Raw genomic sequence first — 19,818 nt, 5'->3', positions numbered from 1 at the left:
AATCCAATTAGTTTCTAATAAATTGTTTTTTATTTTCAGGAAGGAAATATATTTAATTATTGATTTTACTAAAATAAGTTACTAGCTTGACTTATCAAAGATGGAATTTAAACAATATTTCATGAAAATTGATTTAAGAAATTATAATATATATATATATATATATATATATATATATATATATATATATATATATATATATATATATATATATATATATATATATATATATATATATATATATATATATATATATATATGTTAAAGAAAATATTATTAAACTAAATTTCAATCAATTATATATATATATATTTGACTGAAATATAGTTTAATAATATTTTCTTTAATTTATGAAATTATAAAATTAATGTTATTATTTTTAAAAATGTTGGTTTTAAAGTAATTATCGTTTTAATACTAATTCAATAATTTCATTTGAAAGAAATCGGACTCGGAGCTCAGGAAGAACGAACCAAGGAAAAGGCTTAGCAAATCGCGGAATTGAGGTAACGGTTATATCTAGTATCCGCAATCCCCTTCTAAATATGATTATGAAATTATGATGTTATGATTGAATTTATGAATTAAATGGTTTGACGTGTTTTATGGATTGTGGGAATGAAATATGATTTAATTGAACTATTTCTTATAAAATGATGTTTATGTGAAACCATGAAAGAAATGATGTTTTATTGATCTCATGATCTAAATGAGTTATGTTACTTCAAAATGAAGTACAAAAGCCAAGAAAAGTAAAACTAAATACAACATGATAAATTAAAATAAAGACCTAGTTTGTTTGGCAGTACATATACTCTCATGTTTCTCTTTTTCGGTCATGCATGTACCTATTGGGCACCTGCCCACCCATGTTAAGCCCAGGCTCCCATGGTTTATGAGCCCAGGCTCGGGCCGAGGCCTAATGTACTAGTTCGATTATGAGCTCAGGCTCCGATGGGCCCATGCCCTTCATGGGAGATATTCCACAAGTTTGTACTTGTCAAACGACTAGCATGTTAGTAAAATGTTATGAATAAATTAATATGATATTTTATTAAATATTTTACATTATTCTATTCTCCCTGTGTCATCAACTAAAATGAGTTGAAATGAATTTACGTCACTAGAATAGTTTGTTATTAAGTCTTCGGCTCATCGTTTTTGTTTCTGTTTTAGGTATTGCTGGGGACGATGGAAACGAGTAGTGGCAAGGATTTCACTTTAATAATGTTCACCTAGTTAATGTTCAAAGTTATAATAGTTTAATTAAAGACTTTTAGTAAGTTATGTACTTTATTTTGGAAATAAAACGATTATTATATTAATTTGGAGATTTAATGGCTTATATTATGATGTTGCCTTGTAATTCCCAAGAGGGAGTTACGGTGGTAATGTCCAGACCGAATTAGGTTAATCTTGCTGCTTAATTACTTGAATTAGAAGTCGGGGCGTTACAATTTAGCTTCCAATTTGATTTTGGAAGTGTCCAGAAATTGCTTATGTTCATTTTACAACAACAACAACAACAACAACAACAATAGAATCCACTGTAGATCAGCTGAATAGTAATAATAGTAATAATAATAATAATAATAGTAATAATAATAATAATAATAATAGTAATAATAGAATCCAATGCATCCCTGAATTCCCCTTATTGGCCCAGAAGAATTTTGCTAACATAGAATCCACTTTATTCATAATCGAACCAGGAACCTCCATACAGGAAAGAACACGAGAAGCCATAGCAATGAGCACTGAATTTATTAAGATTAGCTTCTGCGATTGAGAAAGAGGAACGGAATTCCAGGAATTTATCTTAGTGGCAATCTTGTCAATAATGAAATGAAAATTTGAATTCTTAGGACCTACCAAATCAATTGGAACTCCCAAATGAGTTGACAAAGAAGGTACTAAATCCATCTGGAACGTGGCTTTGAATTTTTGCCTCATCTCTAGAGGTGTATTCGGACTGACTTTGAAGTGATATTTCTGCAAATTTAGTTGTTGGCCTGAAATTGCGCAAAATCTCCCAATGATATTTTTAACCTGAATACAACTTTCCTCTGTTGCTTTGAAAAACAAAAGAGCATCGTCAGCAAAGAACAGGTGGGACATCTGCGGGCAACCCCTTGTGATTTTAATCCCTTGGAAAAGCCTAAGATCATTTCCCATTTATAGCATACGAGACAGAATATCCATGCAGAAAAGAAACAGAAATGGAGACAAAGGATCTCCCTGCCGTATATGAGATATTACCCCAACTTTTATAGCAAAATATGAGATATTACCCTAAAGATCACAAAGATTTCAGCTATTTCCTTAATTTCCAATCATATAAAGAGTGACTCAAATTTCAAAAACCCAGATTATAAAGAGAGAATAATAAATAATAATTAATAACAGCATTAAAAAGAGAGAATAATAAATAATAATTAATTAATTAATTAATAACATACCAACCTCTCCTTGGCAGTTGGTGAAGATAGAGACTCAACTACAACAGTCTCACTCCCAGGTCTAAAATGATTTCAATGGGCACCATGGGAAAGTAAGAGTGAGCTGAAGGAAGAGGATGATGAAAAACCCTATGTTGAGGACGAACAACATTCACGTGACGTTGTTGTTAATGCTGCTGATGATGAACACCATTAGGGTTAGGGTTAGGATTTAAGTTCAGATTCTGCGTATGTGGCCGAGAAATGACCACCGGCGAAACAGTCACAATTATAGAAACCCCAATTAAGTATTTGGTCGAAATCCACCACCACCACCAACCAAAACCACCGCAATTAACAATAAAAAGGGATAAATTATAGGGAAAGAAAGAACAAACCAACGGAAGTTTGATGTTGGCTTGAGCACGATGAAGTGATATGTCGTCATTGTCCTGTCGCCATTAGAGCTTAAAAGAAAGGTTCTAGGACTTTGGGGTTTGGTTAGGACTGAGGGAGAGAGGGAGGCAGAGAATATATATTGGGGTAAGAATGTCAAAACACTGTTCTTAAGAAATAAACTCAATTTTTGGCGAAGGAATTTTAGAGTATTATGGTCTTTCTACTGCTCCAAATAAACACTTTTGTCTTATGAAAGGATTATGATTTAATTAATATATGATTTTTTTCATATTTACTTATTGTATTTTATGGTAACGATAACTAATATGGAAAGATACATAAAGAATTAAAAGATTCATCAATATATAAAATAAATTGTCAGTTAATAAATATATATGATTCATCACCAGTTAACAATAAGTTTAAGATATTTATACACACTTTAACATTAAGATATGTTGTTCAAAACCTTATACTTGACACAATTCCCGGATATATTAAGTTTTAACAAGTGTAATATACATATAAAATCTTAGTGCATATGGAGTGTAATTTAAACATTTTAACTATATAATTAAGGGTTTTTTTTTAAGTTGTAACGTTAAAGATACGATTTTGAACGCTCTATATATTATACATTTATCAAGACACTAGCTGCAAATCCTGCAAGCGTCCTACAATAAAATAATGAAAATATTTCATAAAAATTTTACATAAAACCTTCTAATTACTTATGGTAATAATTTATTGTAATTTGGAACTATATTATATCCCGTGCACACATAAATATTCTAAAATTATTATTTGACCGGCCATATTGTTTACTCCGTATAAAATATTTTTTCCCCAAATCTAGTGTATCATTAATAAATCTTGAACGTACATATTTATTGAATCATCTAATATGTAATTTGTGAAACAATTTCAATAAATTCTTCGTTTAACTTTTATATTATTTGTTTCTTTCTTTTTGATCATTTGGTGGGTAATATATTTTTACATTATATTATAATCCACTGAATGCAATTTCTGATAACCAATACTCCTTATAATAGTTGAACTTGTACTATCAATTTAATTATTATAATATTATCAACTGTTTAAAATTTTGTGTCATATAACAAATATGGATGTGTATAAAAACGTTAACTCTTGACTTAACATATTTAACAAGGTTGTCTCAAACATATTTTAGTCTACATGTTAACTAACAAAATGAGGCCCCTGACCTTATACTTTTTTATGACGCGCTCTAGCCTATACTTTATTTTCAAACTAAAGAAAAATAATTTTCTTCACGTTCTCATTTTAGTAATATTTTTACACGAATCAGAAATAATCAATTATTCCCCCCACACAGAGTATTATTGAAGTCTTAAGAGGATGTTGATTTAAACTTTTGACTAATATATTGTAATCAACTATTTCTAAAATCATAAATCTAGATGATTAAGTTTACTTATTATGTTTGCAACACAACAAAAATAGTCTTATATGTTACTGTAAAACATTACAATATCATTTACTCAGTAACGTATATATAAAATTTCGTGCAAATTAACATTTTGATATGTAAACCGTGCATCATATTTGATTATGAGGCGAGTTTGGATTTTGGATAAGGTTGACGATGAAGATAAACGTGGATGATTGACTAATTAATATTGACTAATAAATATTGATTTGGTGTTGGTGACCGGGTATAAAGATACCATGTACCCACCTTGGTGATGGGGCAGGTTTACATTTTCTGGATTTAGCTAACACTCACCCAATCCTAATTATGCATGTCACTTTTAAATATTTTATCAATATTATAGCTAATACAATTAATTTTAATAATAAAGTTATGTCAATATATTCAAAAGTTAAGTAAGGCAAAGTGGCTTATTGTAATACCCCGTATTTATGAACATATTTTATTAATAATTAGCTTTATTAGCTTTTAAAGCATCTTAATTTGAACTTTCAAAATTTCTTTTTATAAAATGAGTGAAGTATATTTCGTTTATATTTATTCTTTCGGTTATTTAAATTGATATTAAAATGTTTTGATTATAAATTATATTTAATTTCCTTAAATTTATCGATGTACTAAATTATGATTTTAAAGCAAATTTTACATTTTATAAGCGGAAATTATATTATTTATTGATTTAAAAGTTATTACGATTTAAGTTTAATTATTTTCTAAAACTATAACAATTTATAAAATTATGATTTTGAAACTTAGCTCGTGTTAGTTTCATACGAGCAATTATTTTTCTAAAACTTGTTATTAATTAATTGGGCCAATTAAGCTTATTCAAGTCCAAGAAATTCCAAGCCCATGTGATTTAAATCTCAAATTTTATCACAAAAAGAAAAGGAAAAACAAAATTGCACATCCATCCCCATCATCATCAATCTCACGCATCATCATCATCTCCATCATACCTCTCCTTCAATTCCATGATGATACCTTGATGCACCATACATCCATGGAAGCTTCTTGCAATTTGCAAATTCATTACTACTTAGCTTCTTCTACGTGTAAACACCTAAATCAAACACCATCATCAAACTCTCTCCACCATATGATGCACCACCCAAATCATCCAATCAAATTTGAAGCTTAATCTGATTTTCATCCAAATTCATCTATAAATAGAGCAAGGATTCAACCAAATCAATTCACTAATCAATTGCAAACTCACCTCCAAAAATTCAATCACTTCAATCCAAGAAACACCCAATTAAAATCCCAAATAAATACTCCCTGCTTCTCGTTGCCTCGGCCAGCCACCACCGCTGACCACCGCCGAATCAACCACCTAACCACCGTCGGAAAAACCTACATCCAGCCGCACTCCGACGCCCTCACTCCTCTTCTCTTCTACCCGTAGCTCTCTCTCTCTCTTTCCTGCTCCTTTCTCTTCCCCCTCTCGTGTCTCCTTCCTCCCCTCCTTGCCTGATCCTTCCTCTCCTCCGCCTTGCTGCACCGACACCAGCAGCTCCACCACCCCACCACGCCACCCTGCAACCCTCTCTCCTCCTCCCTCCTCCTTCTCTTTCCGTCGCTCGCTCCTCCCTCTGCCTCCCCTCTCTCGAAACTCTCTCCTGTCCCCTCCCTTCTCGCTGTAGTCCACCGCAAACCACCACCGCCAAAACCCGACGCCACGACCACCCTTGCAGCACCGCAACCACGTTCTGTGCTGCCGCTGTCCCAGCCCAACCGACGAACCAAACTCACGCAACCCCCCTCTTTTTCTTCCTCTCCTCTGCTTCTCCTTTCTCTGTAAACAAGGACAACTTTGATTTTTTTTGAAACCAACTAATGAATCAGTAAACTCAAAAGTCATGTTACCCATTTGACCCAATTAAGAGTAAGTAGGCCCAATTTCAAATTCCTATTTTCTATTTTAATTCATATGCACTTCTCATATTTATTTATGTTAATATATTTATTTAAGCTAATTTAATTATTTTCACATTTTATTTTTATTGAATATATTTTCAAATGTTGCAAAATTATTTATTGATATTATTATTGACCACTTTATATTAATATGAGAATATGATATTTTATTACATTTATTTCTAAAATAATTAAAATGGAGTTTTTTTGTTATTACTTAAATGATTTAAAAGTCGTTGTTATTGAAGTATAAATTCTAAACGATGTTTTATTTATTCATTATTATTATTATTATTATTATTATTACATTCTCCTATTTTTAAAGTAAACAAAATAGATTATTCATTATTACTTTAATTATTTTATTATTATGAATTATATTTACAATAGGCTATACTATTTACATGATAAGTTTAAATATTTGTTTTCAAACTAAAGTAATTAATGTCATTTTTTCTACGAAATAAACATATTTCTATAGGGTGAGTAACTATTTTAAAGTAATTATATTAGGTAAGTTTATTTGTTTTAAAAGAGGTTTCTTATAACAATATAAAATGTTTTCTTGAAGGGAATTCTAAAGTTGGAGATTATCTAGAACCTAAGCGTAGTTCGATGATAGAGTTTATTATAATTGGTAACTACTAACATCGTGATTAAATTCATTACAAGATTCGTTTCTCGGAATTCAAGGCGAACGTTTCAATAAAGTTAAGGATTAAGAATTTCGTATTGCGGTATAAGGTAACATCTATTGCTAACACCCACAATCCCCTTCGCAAATGCGTTTATGGAAATGATTTATGAATTTGAGAAAAGCTTTATGATATACAACCATGTTTATGATACGATTCTTGTTTGGATGGTGGGATTCTCTTTTGATTTCAATAATGAATTTATTAAAGTATGAATGATTTCAATGAGCCTTACGAAGCATGATTTATGATTATGAAATGATATTCTGTCAACGCATGAATAAGAAACGAAACATGATAATGAAAAGCGAAAGACAAGGTTTTGGCAGTATTTGATCTGTTCCGTTCTGTTCTGCAACTGATTCTGATTCTGATTATGGTCGTGCACGTACCCTCGTACCCCGCTACCCCATAATGGGTAACGTCTGTTTCTGTCTGATTATGATGGTACGATCTGGTGGGAGACGTCCTACATTATGTTCATACTTGCCAGTAACCATGAATGAATGTTTTTAATAATATAATGGAAAACTATTACTCCCTCCGTCCCGGAATACTTGACCTGTTTTCCTTATCGGGCCGTCCCTTAATACTTGACCTGTTTCTAAAAATGGAAATATTCTAACAATATTATATTATTTCTCACTCCACCCCTATTAACCCACCTACCCCCTACTCCATACAAAAATAATTAAAAATTCAACCCCTACTCTCCACCAACCCCACCCCTTTACACATTTCCTACTAACTACATTAAAATAATACTCCACTATCAACTACTACCTATTAAATTAAATAAGTCAATTCAAGTCTCTTAAACTCTGTGCCGGTCAAACCGGGTCGAGTATTCCGGGACGGAGGGAGTATATTTTATCTTATTGTTTATCTTGAATTGCAAAAGATTTATGAAATGATTTGCAAAAAGGTTTTACAATATTCTACTCTCCTTCTGTTTGCAAATTAAATGAATTGAAATGAATTTACGTTGTTAGGGTAGTTGTTACTGGGCCTCGGCTCATGATATTGCTTTTGGATTTTAGGTACCGAAGAGGACAACGGGATGGATTATTGGTGAGGACGTATCAGTTAAAGCAAAGTTACTCAGTTTAATAAGTGAGCTTCACTAGCTAATTATGTACTAAAACTCTAGCTTTAAATTCTAAGAATTATTATGGTTTGTATTATGACAATTTAGTTAATTCACGAGTCTTTTGTTTCATTAATCTTAGTTTAGATTAATATTGAATTATGCGCCTTGTATCTCTCAATAGAGAGGTACGGCATGTGACGAACCGACTAAACTAGGATTCCGCTGCTAATTATGGATTATTAACTTAATAAAATTGATTGAAAGTCGGGGCGTTACACTTATTTACCGAATATAGGGATGCCTGGTTGTCAAAGCAGCTGGGTTTTTGGGAAATCCTTCGCGCATCCTCTTCAAGTGGGCGGGAGTGAAGGAAACTTTGGTGGGTGACGTGGCTAAAAATGTATCCGCCGCGGGTAAAAGGGCGAGAACGGATTTTAGATTGGACCCGCCAGCCCGCGTCGCTTATCTTTCATCTAACGCACATATTTATCCTTCGCGCATCCTCTTCAAGTGGGCATGAATATATCAATTTTTTTTTAATACTAACGCACATATTTATAATGTTTATTTATTACTCATTTAATCGAATCAGACAATTGAATTATCCGCCAGAACATAGTTTTACAATTCAAAACTCTTTTACCAAAAAAAAAAAGTTTACTCTAAGGGTGGATTTACACAGGTGGGCGATGGAGCGTGGATGGATTTTATTTTGTACCCGACCTCTCAAGATGGGGATTGGGAGGGGTGGGTAGATATTAAGTGATCGAATAATGAGGTAAACGAGACCAAGTATTAAGTGAGTATGACTACCGAAACGAAGGGTGGATGAAATAAATTAATGCTTAACAGGGGGTGATGAACGGGGATGAAAATAATTTTGTCCATGTACCATTATTTGTTTTAATTTTTTTTAATAAATAAGATACCAAAAGGGGCAATAAAAATTTATCCGTCATTGTTTTAATTAGGAGAATATCTATAAGCACTATTTTAATGATATTCCCCCGTCCCTTCATACTCGCACCGCTTTCCTTTACGGGTCGTCCCTTAATACTTGCACCGCTTCTATAAAAGGATTTTTTTTACCAATATTATATTATTTCTCACACTTACATACTAACTCATTCCCTACAAAAAAATCATTTAAAAATTCACACCACCACTACCCCTTACACATTTCCCACTAACTATATTAAAAAAATACCCCCATATCAACTATCACACATTAAATTAATAAGTCAATTCAAGTCTCTTAAACTCCGCATCGGTCAAACCGGTGCGAGTATTAAAGAACGAATGGAGTAATTGTCTATCAGATTTTCATATAAATTTATATTTAGATTATAAACTATGCATATTAAGCTCACACCATGGTGTAGACTTATGCATTTTGAAGCTCCTACCATGGTACGAGCTTAAAATTCATATGGTATGAACTTAAAATGCATAAGTCTATACCATGTTACAAGCTTAAAATTCATAAGTTATGGTACAAGCTTAAAATGCACAACTCTGTGAATTTTTTTCCGGAAATAAATAATTAAAATAAAACCGGTGGAGGTTTTTTCTCCGGACAAATGTGTGGCAATTGGTAGTGGTTGGCTGGTGAAGTGTCGGTAGATGTCTTTTCTCCAATAATAGGAGGTGAAAGTTGGGCGAAAAGAAAAATGAAAAGTTGGGATAAGGATATTAATGTAAAATAATGGAGCGGTTTTGAGCATATTAGGGCGGCTTTTAGTGTTACATATCAAAACTCATTAGTATTTACATGATTAACAAACAACGATTTTGAAGAGCAAAACAATAACACAAAAAGGGAATAAATAACTAACAAAAAGTTGGCTATCCACCAACTTCATAGGGTTTCTGCATTGATGATTAAGAGTGAAATATTATTACATAAATTACATTAGACATAACTCACAAAACTGATGTATCCCAAGCTGATGTATTTTATTTGAGTCCTGTGTATTGGGTATGAACCCAGTTTTAAATCTTTGTACCTTCTGAGTTGTCAACAAATGTTCTAATTACTACCCCAAGCCATAAATTAAGTTTGCGATTTAGCATAAAGATGAGCATAAACACTCCTAGTCCGTCGAACAACAATCAAATTTAGCACAACAGCAATGCAAACAACTCCAGTCAAAATTGCACAGGTGATGGAATAACATACACTACCCATACAAGTAAGAGAATCTTCAGCTGTTAGTTGCATAATGAGTTTAATGTCAACATTCCCAGCTTGTTTCTCTGCATAGTAATCATAGACGCGACTAGCGAGGATGCTAGAGAAAATGAAAGAGCCAGTAGGCATTGCAAGTATAACAAAGTTATACAAAGCACCAAAGCATTTCAGACCAAACATCTCTGAAACTGCTGCAGGGGCGATCCCCCAGTGTGCTCCGTACCCAAGAGAAGTTAGCACAGTTAACATATAAATTGCTGCAGGCCATCCCATTGCGTAATATAGGAGTCCGAATGCTAGGATAGCTTGAACAATTGCCAAAGCCACAAGCCTAGGATACGCGTAGTTTCTGATAACAGAAGCAAAAGTAGCACCATATCAGCATTGTTAATTGTAAATTTTTGAGCTTCACAGTAAGAAAGACAATGTGTTTTTAGACCTATAGAACATACTAAACCTGACAATTAGCTCTGACAAGTATCCACCACCAACACGGCCAAGAAAATTGCAGATGCTGATGATTGAAACGAAGATTCTTGTATTGGAATATCCAAGAGATTCACATATCTGACCCATATTGTCAATAATTGTAATACCAGATCCAGAACCCAATACCAGGGATACAAACAAAAGCCAAAGATCCGCCTTGCCTAAAGCTTGCCGCAAGATGAAATTCTCCCCTAGTTTAGGACCTCTTTTTTTACTGTCAGCCTCAGTTTCAACCTCGCCAATGATGGCTTCAGGTTTATCTTGTACAGATTCGCTCAACTCACCAGGTAGGAGGCTCTCTTCAATTGGATCATGCACTTCTGAAGAAAAGGACAGTGCAATAGGCACTACTAAGGGAAGTAGCAAGATGCTGAGCAAGATTATGGAACAAAATATGATCAAAGATTGGCTCAAGTAGTCTTCAAGAAGCAAGGAAGACATCAAATAAGCAGCCAAGACGAGGCAAACACCATACACAAATGAGAAGCTCAAATTGTCTGAAGGCCTTTGTTGTCGATGACCTTCCACATATCTGATGGAAAACATTAGAGAAAGAACAACAATTGAGGGAGCAATGGCTATTGTTAATATGAGGGAAGTGCGATTAGAAGTGCTGAAGATGTGATACATTTGGCTTAAAATTGCTCCACTCAAACCAGCAAATCCTTTAAGTATCCCAACAATAGGGCCACGGCTATCAGGGAAGTTTAGCACACATGAAACTAGAGCTGCTGTATTATAATAGGTCTCACCATTTGTTCCCACGAATATGGCAATGAATAGCTGCAACAATTTGTAGGAAGAACATGTCATGCATCATAATTTTAAAACTGCCTATGACATGCTAAGGATTATATAATAAAAAATCAAATAAATTATGACAAATTTAATATTATAGCCAGCAGAGTTGTGTGTTTGTATTGATTCCTTGAACCAGCGGTTTATGCATTACCTTTCACATAGATGCTTAGCTTAATCACTTATCGGATATTAGCTATTCATGACTTTAAGAGAAAACAACCAAAACACAAACTGTTGACCACATCAAAATCCAATGACCAAGCAAGGTCTCTATGACTAAAAAAAAAAATAGTTATAGAAATAATAAAAAGAGAGAAATGCAGCCAGCTTCTAAGTTGAACTAGTTTTAGTTCACCCTTAATTGAAAAAATTGGTTCAAATTTATCTGCACATGTGAAAAGAGACAGAATGAGAAATAAAAATATTGAAATAAAAATAGTATATAAAAATAATAAAAAGAGAGAAATGCAGCCAGCTTCTAAGTTGAATTATCACGTTGATCATAATAAATATTGTATTTGACCAAAGCATCATTACATATTTATCCAGGCAGTGAAGAAAATAATTGCTAAAATTCGATTCAATAAGACCCAATTAATCATAAAATCATCACAATTACATACAATTACAAGAAATTTGAGCAGAAGAAGGAAGAAAAGTCACCAACTTACCACCCACAGAGGTAAAGTAGTCAATCTGTTGGCGATAATTAGCCAAAGAAATCCATACCCAACAAAAGTCTGCAGAACACCAATTGACAAAACACCCCAGAATGGTAAAATCTCGCACAATGCACCAGCAATAAATCCAATGCAGTCGCCTAAGTTCTTAGCCACACCCAAGTAAGAAACTTGCTTTTGGTTATACCCCATTGTACTCTTAATCATTGGAGAAATGCTTCCGAACAGATACCCGACTCCTGCAAAAGATTGCACCCACATTGAAGCTACAAATACCAGCCATCTGTTGTTGAAAAATGCTCTTAATCTCTCTGATTGTGCCACCATTTTTTGGCACCTTATCAGAAGATTAGGAGCAAGAGGTGGTTGTTGTGGTTGGTACTATCTTCTAAAACATAATTTGCATATTTGTAATCTTGATTGCTCTACCCCACTACTTCTTAACATGTAATGACCTGGTGTGATAGAGTATTTCTTAATAGTATTAGTAACTATAGTAGGACTAATCTTTTCAAAGATTTGAACTCCTAAATAAAATTAGAAATATAATGTCCATGTGTTGCAGGTGTTTGCTGAGTTGTCATAATAAATAAGAAGTCTTGTTCAACAGGTCGGGTCTGCGAAAAGTCGAGCCTACACTAAAACAGGGTGAAGGGTTTGGTCTAAACAACTGGTCGTCTGGTTGAGGTGGGTGAATTAGGCTCACTTTGGTCTAGACCTGTTTCCGTAGAAAAAAGGGAATCGGTCTATATTCTATAGTCTATAGAGTGCCCTTATGCCTTATTGTAAGCCTTATCCTAGTACTAAACTCTTTGTTAACAAGTCCTGTAACTAAAAGATTAAAAACATCTTAGAACATTTTAAAGTTAGTATAACCAACTTTTCAGGACAGTCACAAGGTAGTGGGAAATAATACTTCCATAGAAAAGGGATGCAATGCTACTACACGGGAAGTATTTCTCACGATCACATAACAGTAGACTCAAATTGAAATTTAGAAATGCAACGCGTAGGGAGTCCGGAGTCAAACCTGTGCCTCAGTGCCCCTTCTTGACAAAGCTTGAAGCATGCTATATACTCCAATCTTCATTAGCCAATATAACTGACTAACCCATCTGCAGGTTTGGGATTAAGGACAAGCTTTAACTTCAATAAAGTTAATACTTTCTTTGAAATGACAGAGATCAATACCCCAGTCTTGCAAGCATCTGATCTTTCCAAATATCTAGGTTTTTCTCTGGCTTTGCTGGAAAATTTGGGTCCGCTCGACTCAGAGCACGTTTTCTCCTAGAGGCATTTTAAATTCACTGGCAACCAAGCACATAATTCAATTGTCCAACAGTTTCTACTTGCAACCAACATCAGAAAGTAGTTACAATAAGCAAGACAGTTATCCTAGCATAACGTGCACAAGCCTTCAAATCATCATGCAAGGACTTACAAAATCGATGCCGGATTCATCAATCATTTCGTATTTGATGCATGCTCATAAACTTGATTTGAAAACCTAATCTGCACAACATATCCCTCCTTGAGGATGAATGAAATGATTGATGAATCCGGCATCGAGTTTGTAAGTCCTTGCACTTTCAACCTAGTGGGGATAAAAGGTCAGGAGTCTTCTACATAACTACTTCCAATACAAGTCACCACATTTAAATTACTACAACTCCAATAAGCCGACTTCCACTTCCACCTGTAAAACGAGGCAAAAGAAAACCAGAAAATCAACAGAATAGCGTATGTGATCCAGTTTACAACAATTAATATGCTTTAACTTATAACTAGTGTTTATCAAATACAGAACCATAAATAACTTTAGATGCATAGGATGTGATTGCAAATCTAGCTGGAACAACTGTCTTATTCTTCTGGGCGAGGAGGAAACTTGGCTATTTTCTCTTTGCTTCTCATTCTGCACATATTTTTGACCCTTGTCTTTTGCAAGACTTAGCATTGTGGCCAAAAGACTTGCAATTACTACATTGTACAGTTTTGCTCCTCTTACCTTTCATCTCAATCAATGCCTGAGATCTCGCCCTATGAAGTGTTATTGGAGCCATTGAAACATCATATTCCCATTCACCGCTGCATGTATGTTCTGAATTTTGGATGGATTTAATTCCCCATGTAACTCCACCAGGAAGCCTTGAAGCATGCAACCTCCTACCACAGTTAGCAGAACATTTAACTGTCCATCAGAAGTTGTCGGTCCTAACAACCACAATAGAAATCCCAGTTTGAGATACTCCTTCACAACATCCCTCAAACGTTGCTTATCAGTGAATATATGCCAACGTTTGATAACAATTTTCCCAAACTCCTCATCCTGATATATCTTGGGTTCATAATCATTTTCGGACACATCTGCATCACCATGATCAGGCATTTCTTCACCATCCCCATTTTTCAGTTGATTCTTCACCCTCCATATCATTGTGGCCAAAAGACTCGCACTTACTAAATTGTACAGTTTTGCTCCTCTTACGCTTCATCTCAATCAATGCCCGAGATCTCGCCCTATAAAGTGTTATTGGAGCCATCTGAACCTCATATCTCTTCCACAAGATCTCATTCATTGATTTTGCAGAAATAAGATTGTTATCTCTGATATCTTCCATTAAAACTTTAGTTGCCCATATCCCCATTGGCTTCTTAATCTCAAAACCACTGCATTTATGTTCTGAATTTCGGATGGATTTAATTCCCCATGTAACTCCGTCAGGAAGCCTTGAAGAATGCAACTTCCAACCACAGTTAGCGGAACATTTAACCGTCCACCTGAAGTTGTCGGCCCTAACAACCACAATAGAAATCCCATTTTGGATGCAGTAGTCCTTCACATCATCTCTCAAATGTTGCTTATCAGTGAATATATGCCAAGGTTTGATAACAATTTTCCCAAACTCCTCATCCTCATACATCTTGGTTTCATAATCATCTTCAGACATATCTGCATCCCCATCAACTTGATCAGACAACTCTTCATCATCATCCCTGTTTTCAGTTGATTCTTCACCCTCCATATCCTGATCAGACAACTGTTCTTCAAATTGACCCTCACAGTCTTCAACCGCTAGCTCCTCACTAGGCTTAGTAATAGTAGGTTTCTCCGAAATAAAATTTGACCTATAAACCAAACCCTTCCTCCATGCAGTAATTCTTGGAATTTTCTTTCCATAAGAAGTTGATACTCCATTATCCTCAGACTCCATTATTGGAATTAACTCAAGCATACTTTCTTTAAGTTGTTTAGCAATCCGGGATGTCCTCAGTGCCCTAGCAGTCTTCACAATTTTAGAAGAAGCCGATACCTCTCCGACCCAAATGTATATACAGTCTCGACCACTTAAGTTGTTAAACATCATCCTCAAGTCCTTATCAGACTTTAGTGCGAAATGTTTCATCTTATGCGCATATGCAAATGAAGGGTATTTAGGTGTCCGTTTCTTACTTCGAACAGCCGTATCCCAGTAATCTATAATCAGATCAATTAACATGACCTTAACAACATCATCAACTACTACATCAACATCAACCCCCCTGTACTGAAACTTAAGAACCACAACATCACCCATTCTGCAATTTAACACATAACACATGCGAAAGCACACAACTATAAGAATAGAAAATAAAACAAACAAATTCAAGAATCAAAAAACACATTTTTCTACACAATCAAATTCAACATTTTACTCGAATTATGGCTATGTACAACAGAGTATAAATTGAAATATGGGTAAGTAATTTATCGAAGAATTTGAGGTACCTGGACTCAATTATGAGTAGAAATTGCTCAAAGTTTGTATCGTTGCAACTAACAGCTCCAATTCTCCAAAACTCAGTAAGCTATTTAATAAGGGAAATGCAGATGATTTTACGGCTTTATTAGTCTAAGGATACGCTTGGATTGAGTGTAATGGATGATGGGGGTAATAAAAGTTAAACCACCATAATAAAAGGACAATGAAGGTGAATTTTCGTGGTTGCAAGGAGGGTGGTGTGGTGGTATTGTGATGAGAAGTTGTGGTAGTGGTAGTGTTGTGAGGAGAAGGGAGGATGGGGGGAAGTAATTACCCCAAATGAGGGTAATAATCACCCTAGTGGGATGGTGGGTAACTATTTCCCCCATGATGAGGGTATTAGTTCCCCCTTTCCTTTTATTTTCTTCTTGCCAACACTAGCTAGTTTTCTCTGCCACCACTTCATCCCCTCATCATCACCTTCAATTAACTTAGTTTGACTTTTATTACTCCTTTAATACATTACCCTCAATCCAAGCATGCCCTAAGGGTTCTTAAGTAATTTAGCTTAGTAGCATCTTTTCTGTTTTGCTAGAATAAATATCTACCTAGGATCATGTACTGATCTTGTCCTTTTCTCCTTAAATCATGTGCTGTCAGTAGACAGGTGCCAGGGTAATGATGAGAGCCGTTGTAAGGCTTTGCTCACTATATAAGCTGTATTGTGGGCTTAAGGCCTAAGTAATGAAAGCAGCCTCTTCTTTTCCTTCTCTCAAATTCGGATCTTAATCTGCTGCATTTACACTTGCAAATATAAGTCTTTATGTTTATGGGAGGAACTTGATTGTATGAAAATCTTGCCTGCTGTATCTACTAGTACTAGTACTAGTGATATTACAAAACTGTTAAGGGCCATTGATCAACAGAGGGAGGAATCAAGGTAGTTTCAGTTTCTTAATGGCCTAGATGAATCTTTTGGGCCACAGAGAAGTCAACTTCTTATGTTAACACCTCTTCCAACTGTGGAAGTAGCATGTGCTATGTTGCAACAGGAGGAGTCGCAAAGAGAAATTCTTCACTCACCTAAGTTCCATGGTGGTGAAATGGTTGCTATGTATAGCATAGGTACTGAAAGATCTATGCAGTGCTCAGCTTGCAATGGAAAAGGTCATACAGCCGAGAGATGTTGGTCAGTTATTGGATACCCAAAATGGCATCACAAACACAAGAAGCAAGGTGGAAGAGGGTCTGCGAATACTGGATCTAAGTGGAACTCGGGGTCTAAAATGGCTGCAAATGCACAGGGATCAGGATCAGTTGCAGGGAGCTCAGTTAACACGGCTGGAAATGTGTTGGTTTTTACTCAACAATAAGTGGAACAACTGTTAAAATTGCTATCTACATCAGCTAACTATGTGTGAAGAGGCTCCGAATTAGATGATGAAATAGATAATCATTTCTCAAGAATGGTGAGTAGTTTGTCTGCAAATGTGGTTGTGACTGATTGGATAATTGATTCGGGAGCCAGTGACCATATGACCCCTATTTTCTCTGAAATAATCCACCCTATTCCAGCCACAAAACAGATCAAAATAAGTCTACCAACTGGTGCAACAACATTTATTTCACACATTGGATCTGTGAAATTGCACAATAGTCTTGTGTTGGAGAATGTCTTGTGTGTTCCACATTTCCAACATAATCTTCTGTCTGTCAACAAGTTGATGAAGGATAATAACTGTCAAGTTATATTTTATCCTGATTATTATATCATAATTGATTGCCAAACAATGGCACTTAAAGGCTTCGGAAAAGCAAAGATGGGTTGTATTATTTGCTAAATGTACCTCTTGGTGATGCAACTTCTCAAATTTCTGCTATGTCTCACTCAAAACAATGCAATACTACCAGAGTCACTTGTTCTTCTCTCTCCACCAGCAAAAACTCACAAAATCAGTACACCCTATGGCATCATAGGCTAGGGCATGCATCGTTGTCCAAACTTCAACATGTGCCTTGTGTTAAGCCTTATGTGAATGACAACACTGAAATCTGTATAACTTGCCCCTTGGCAAAGTTACAAAGTTGCCATTTGCGTTAAGTGAGTCTCGTGCTCTCGAGCAATTTGAGCTAGTACACATGGCTATATGGGGACCATATAAAACACCAACTAGAGGAAAGTTCAGGTATTTCATGACCATTGTTGATGATTGTACTAGACATACATGGATCTATCTTATTCAATATAAATCAGAGGCACTGTCAACCTTGCAGAGTTTTCAGAATTATGTTTACACCCAATTTCAGAAGAAAATAAAAATTCTCAGAACAAATAATGCATTGGAGTTTGATGATACTCCGTGTCAGAAATTCTTTGCAGAAAGTGGCATTGTACACCAAACATCTTGTATCAAAAGACCTCAACAGAATGCCAGGGTTGAACGAAAGCATAGACATGTTCTTGAAATGGCTAGGGGTCTGAGGTTCCAATCTGGTTTGGCTTTGCAGTATTGAGGGGATTGTGTGATGGCTGCTGTGCATATTATTAATAGGTTGCCTACTGATGTTCTTAACAACAAGACTCCATACGAATTACTTCACAAAAAGACACCTGAGTACGCTCACCCCAAAGTGTTTGGGTGCCTCGCTTTTGCATCTAATGCAGATACTCATCAAGACAAGTTCACACCAAGAGGTGTTCCCTGTGCCTTTTTGGGTTATCCATCAACTCAGAAAGGTTATAGGCTTCTAAATCTTCTCACGGTGAAGATTTTTGTGTCTAGAGATGTGACGTTTCATGAACATATTGGTTGCCTTTCAATCCAAACACTGATCCAGCATACATGACACCCCTCCCAGTTTCTTTACCTACTTCACCTCTAACCCAAGAGATTTATGATGATCCTTTGATACCCATGGAAACTTGTGATGAGCAGATCAATGCTCCAATAATAGATACTCAACAACAGCAGGCAGACCCTACTGTTCAACCAGCTCTCAAACAGTCTACGAGACCAAGAAAACCACCAAGTTGGGGGAAAGATTATGTTATGCTGATAGGCGTGTTTTCCGTCGTTGATAGAAAACAACCTATTCAAACAATATTTATAAAACCACTCAACTACCGGCTAGCGGTAAGCAAAGGGATCGTCCCAAAGAAACGGTGGTTATTGAATTTGAAAGTCAATCTAGTTCGAACAAGGATTTGGTTTTGAATTGTCACTTTTAAGAATCTAAAAACGAAGAATTATGCTAAATTGAATCAAGAAAGGGAAACGTTAGGGAGTCGGGGATAGGCTAGGGAAACCGGGGGAAATGAATTCAACTATCTAGCAATGGTGATCATGCAACGAAATGGTGATTAGGCAAATGACATCTAAAGACGAACCCGCCACCTCTCGGATAGGGAACGATAAGCGTCTAATCCACGGAAGAGCTTTCGCCTAATCCTAGATTAAACTAACTAGCATATAATAGGCACCGCCATTTGATCACACAAGATAGGCCCACAATCTCTCGTCAAACCTATCCTATGGTTCCACGTGACTCTAATCGAATAGCATTTGCAACTACCACTCAACTAGCATGGATATCCTATCATCAAATCATATTTAATCACATGAATCAACCAACAATCAATCAACAATTTCCCCTAATTAAGCCCCTAGATTCTCCCCTTACCCTAACCTAATTCTACTCACTAGTCATTCTAGAAATCAAGCAATCCATTAAGAATAAGCTAGCAAGCATGATATTGAAGGAGTAGGAGAAGAGAATTAAGAGTTCAATTGCACAATCAAATCACAAATTGAAAATCAAAGTAACTTCAATCAATGAAATCAAGAATTCAAGAAATTAAGGAATTGAAGAACAATCAACAACAAAGCAAGAGCAA

General features: G+C 35.3%; 2 protein-coding genes across 2 annotated transcripts; both read right to left on the bottom strand.

The window, feature by feature from the left end:
* Positions 1–9,844: 9,844 nt before the first annotated feature.
* On the bottom strand, positions 9,845–12,507 carry LOC110805291 (protein NUCLEAR FUSION DEFECTIVE 4). Its single transcript, XM_022010885.2, has 3 exons — positions 12,172–12,507; positions 10,668–11,482; positions 9,845–10,559 (listed from the first exon to the last, which is right to left on the bottom strand). Exons 1-3 carry the CDS (start codon positions 12,505–12,507, stop codon positions 10,073–10,075), a joined length of 1,638 nt encoding a protein of 545 aa, XP_021866577.2. The 3' UTR covers positions 9,845–10,072.
* Positions 12,508–13,855: 1,348 nt separating this feature from the next.
* Positions 13,856–16,265, bottom strand: LOC110805289 (uncharacterized). Its single transcript, XM_022010884.2, has 2 exons — positions 15,950–16,265; positions 13,856–15,759 (listed from the first exon to the last, which is right to left on the bottom strand). The coding sequence occupies exon 2, from the start codon at positions 15,756–15,758 to the stop codon at positions 14,574–14,576; it is 1,185 nt and encodes a 394-aa protein (XP_021866576.1). The 5' UTR covers position 15,759; positions 15,950–16,265; the 3' UTR covers positions 13,856–14,573.
* Positions 16,266–19,818: the final 3,553 nt, after the last annotated feature.

This window comes from Spinacia oleracea, chromosome 5 (genome assembly GCF_020520425.1).
Source record: "Spinacia oleracea cultivar Varoflay chromosome 5, BTI_SOV_V1, whole genome shotgun sequence".
NCBI lineage: Eukaryota > Viridiplantae > Streptophyta > Magnoliopsida > Caryophyllales > Amaranthaceae > Spinacia > Spinacia oleracea.
The sequence above is the reverse complement of the archived record's forward strand: the minus strand, read 5'-3'. Positions and strand labels throughout refer to the sequence as shown.

Coding starts and splice junctions, on each gene's coding strand:
- LOC110805291 (XM_022010885.2), bottom strand. CDS start 12,507: ATGGTGGCACAATCAGAGAGATTAAGAGCATTTTTCAACAACAGATGG. Junction 11,483..12,171: donor CTACTTTACCTCTGTGGGTG/GTAAGTTGGTGA, acceptor AAATTGTTGCAG/CTATTCATTGCCATATTCGT. Junction 10,560..10,667: donor TTGTCAGAGCTAATTGTCAG/GTTTAGTATGTT, acceptor TTCTGTTATCAG/AAACTACGCGTATCCTAGGC.
- LOC110805289 (XM_022010884.2), bottom strand. CDS start 15,758: ATGGGTGATGTTGTGGTTCTTAAGTTTCAGTACAGGGGGGTTGATGTT.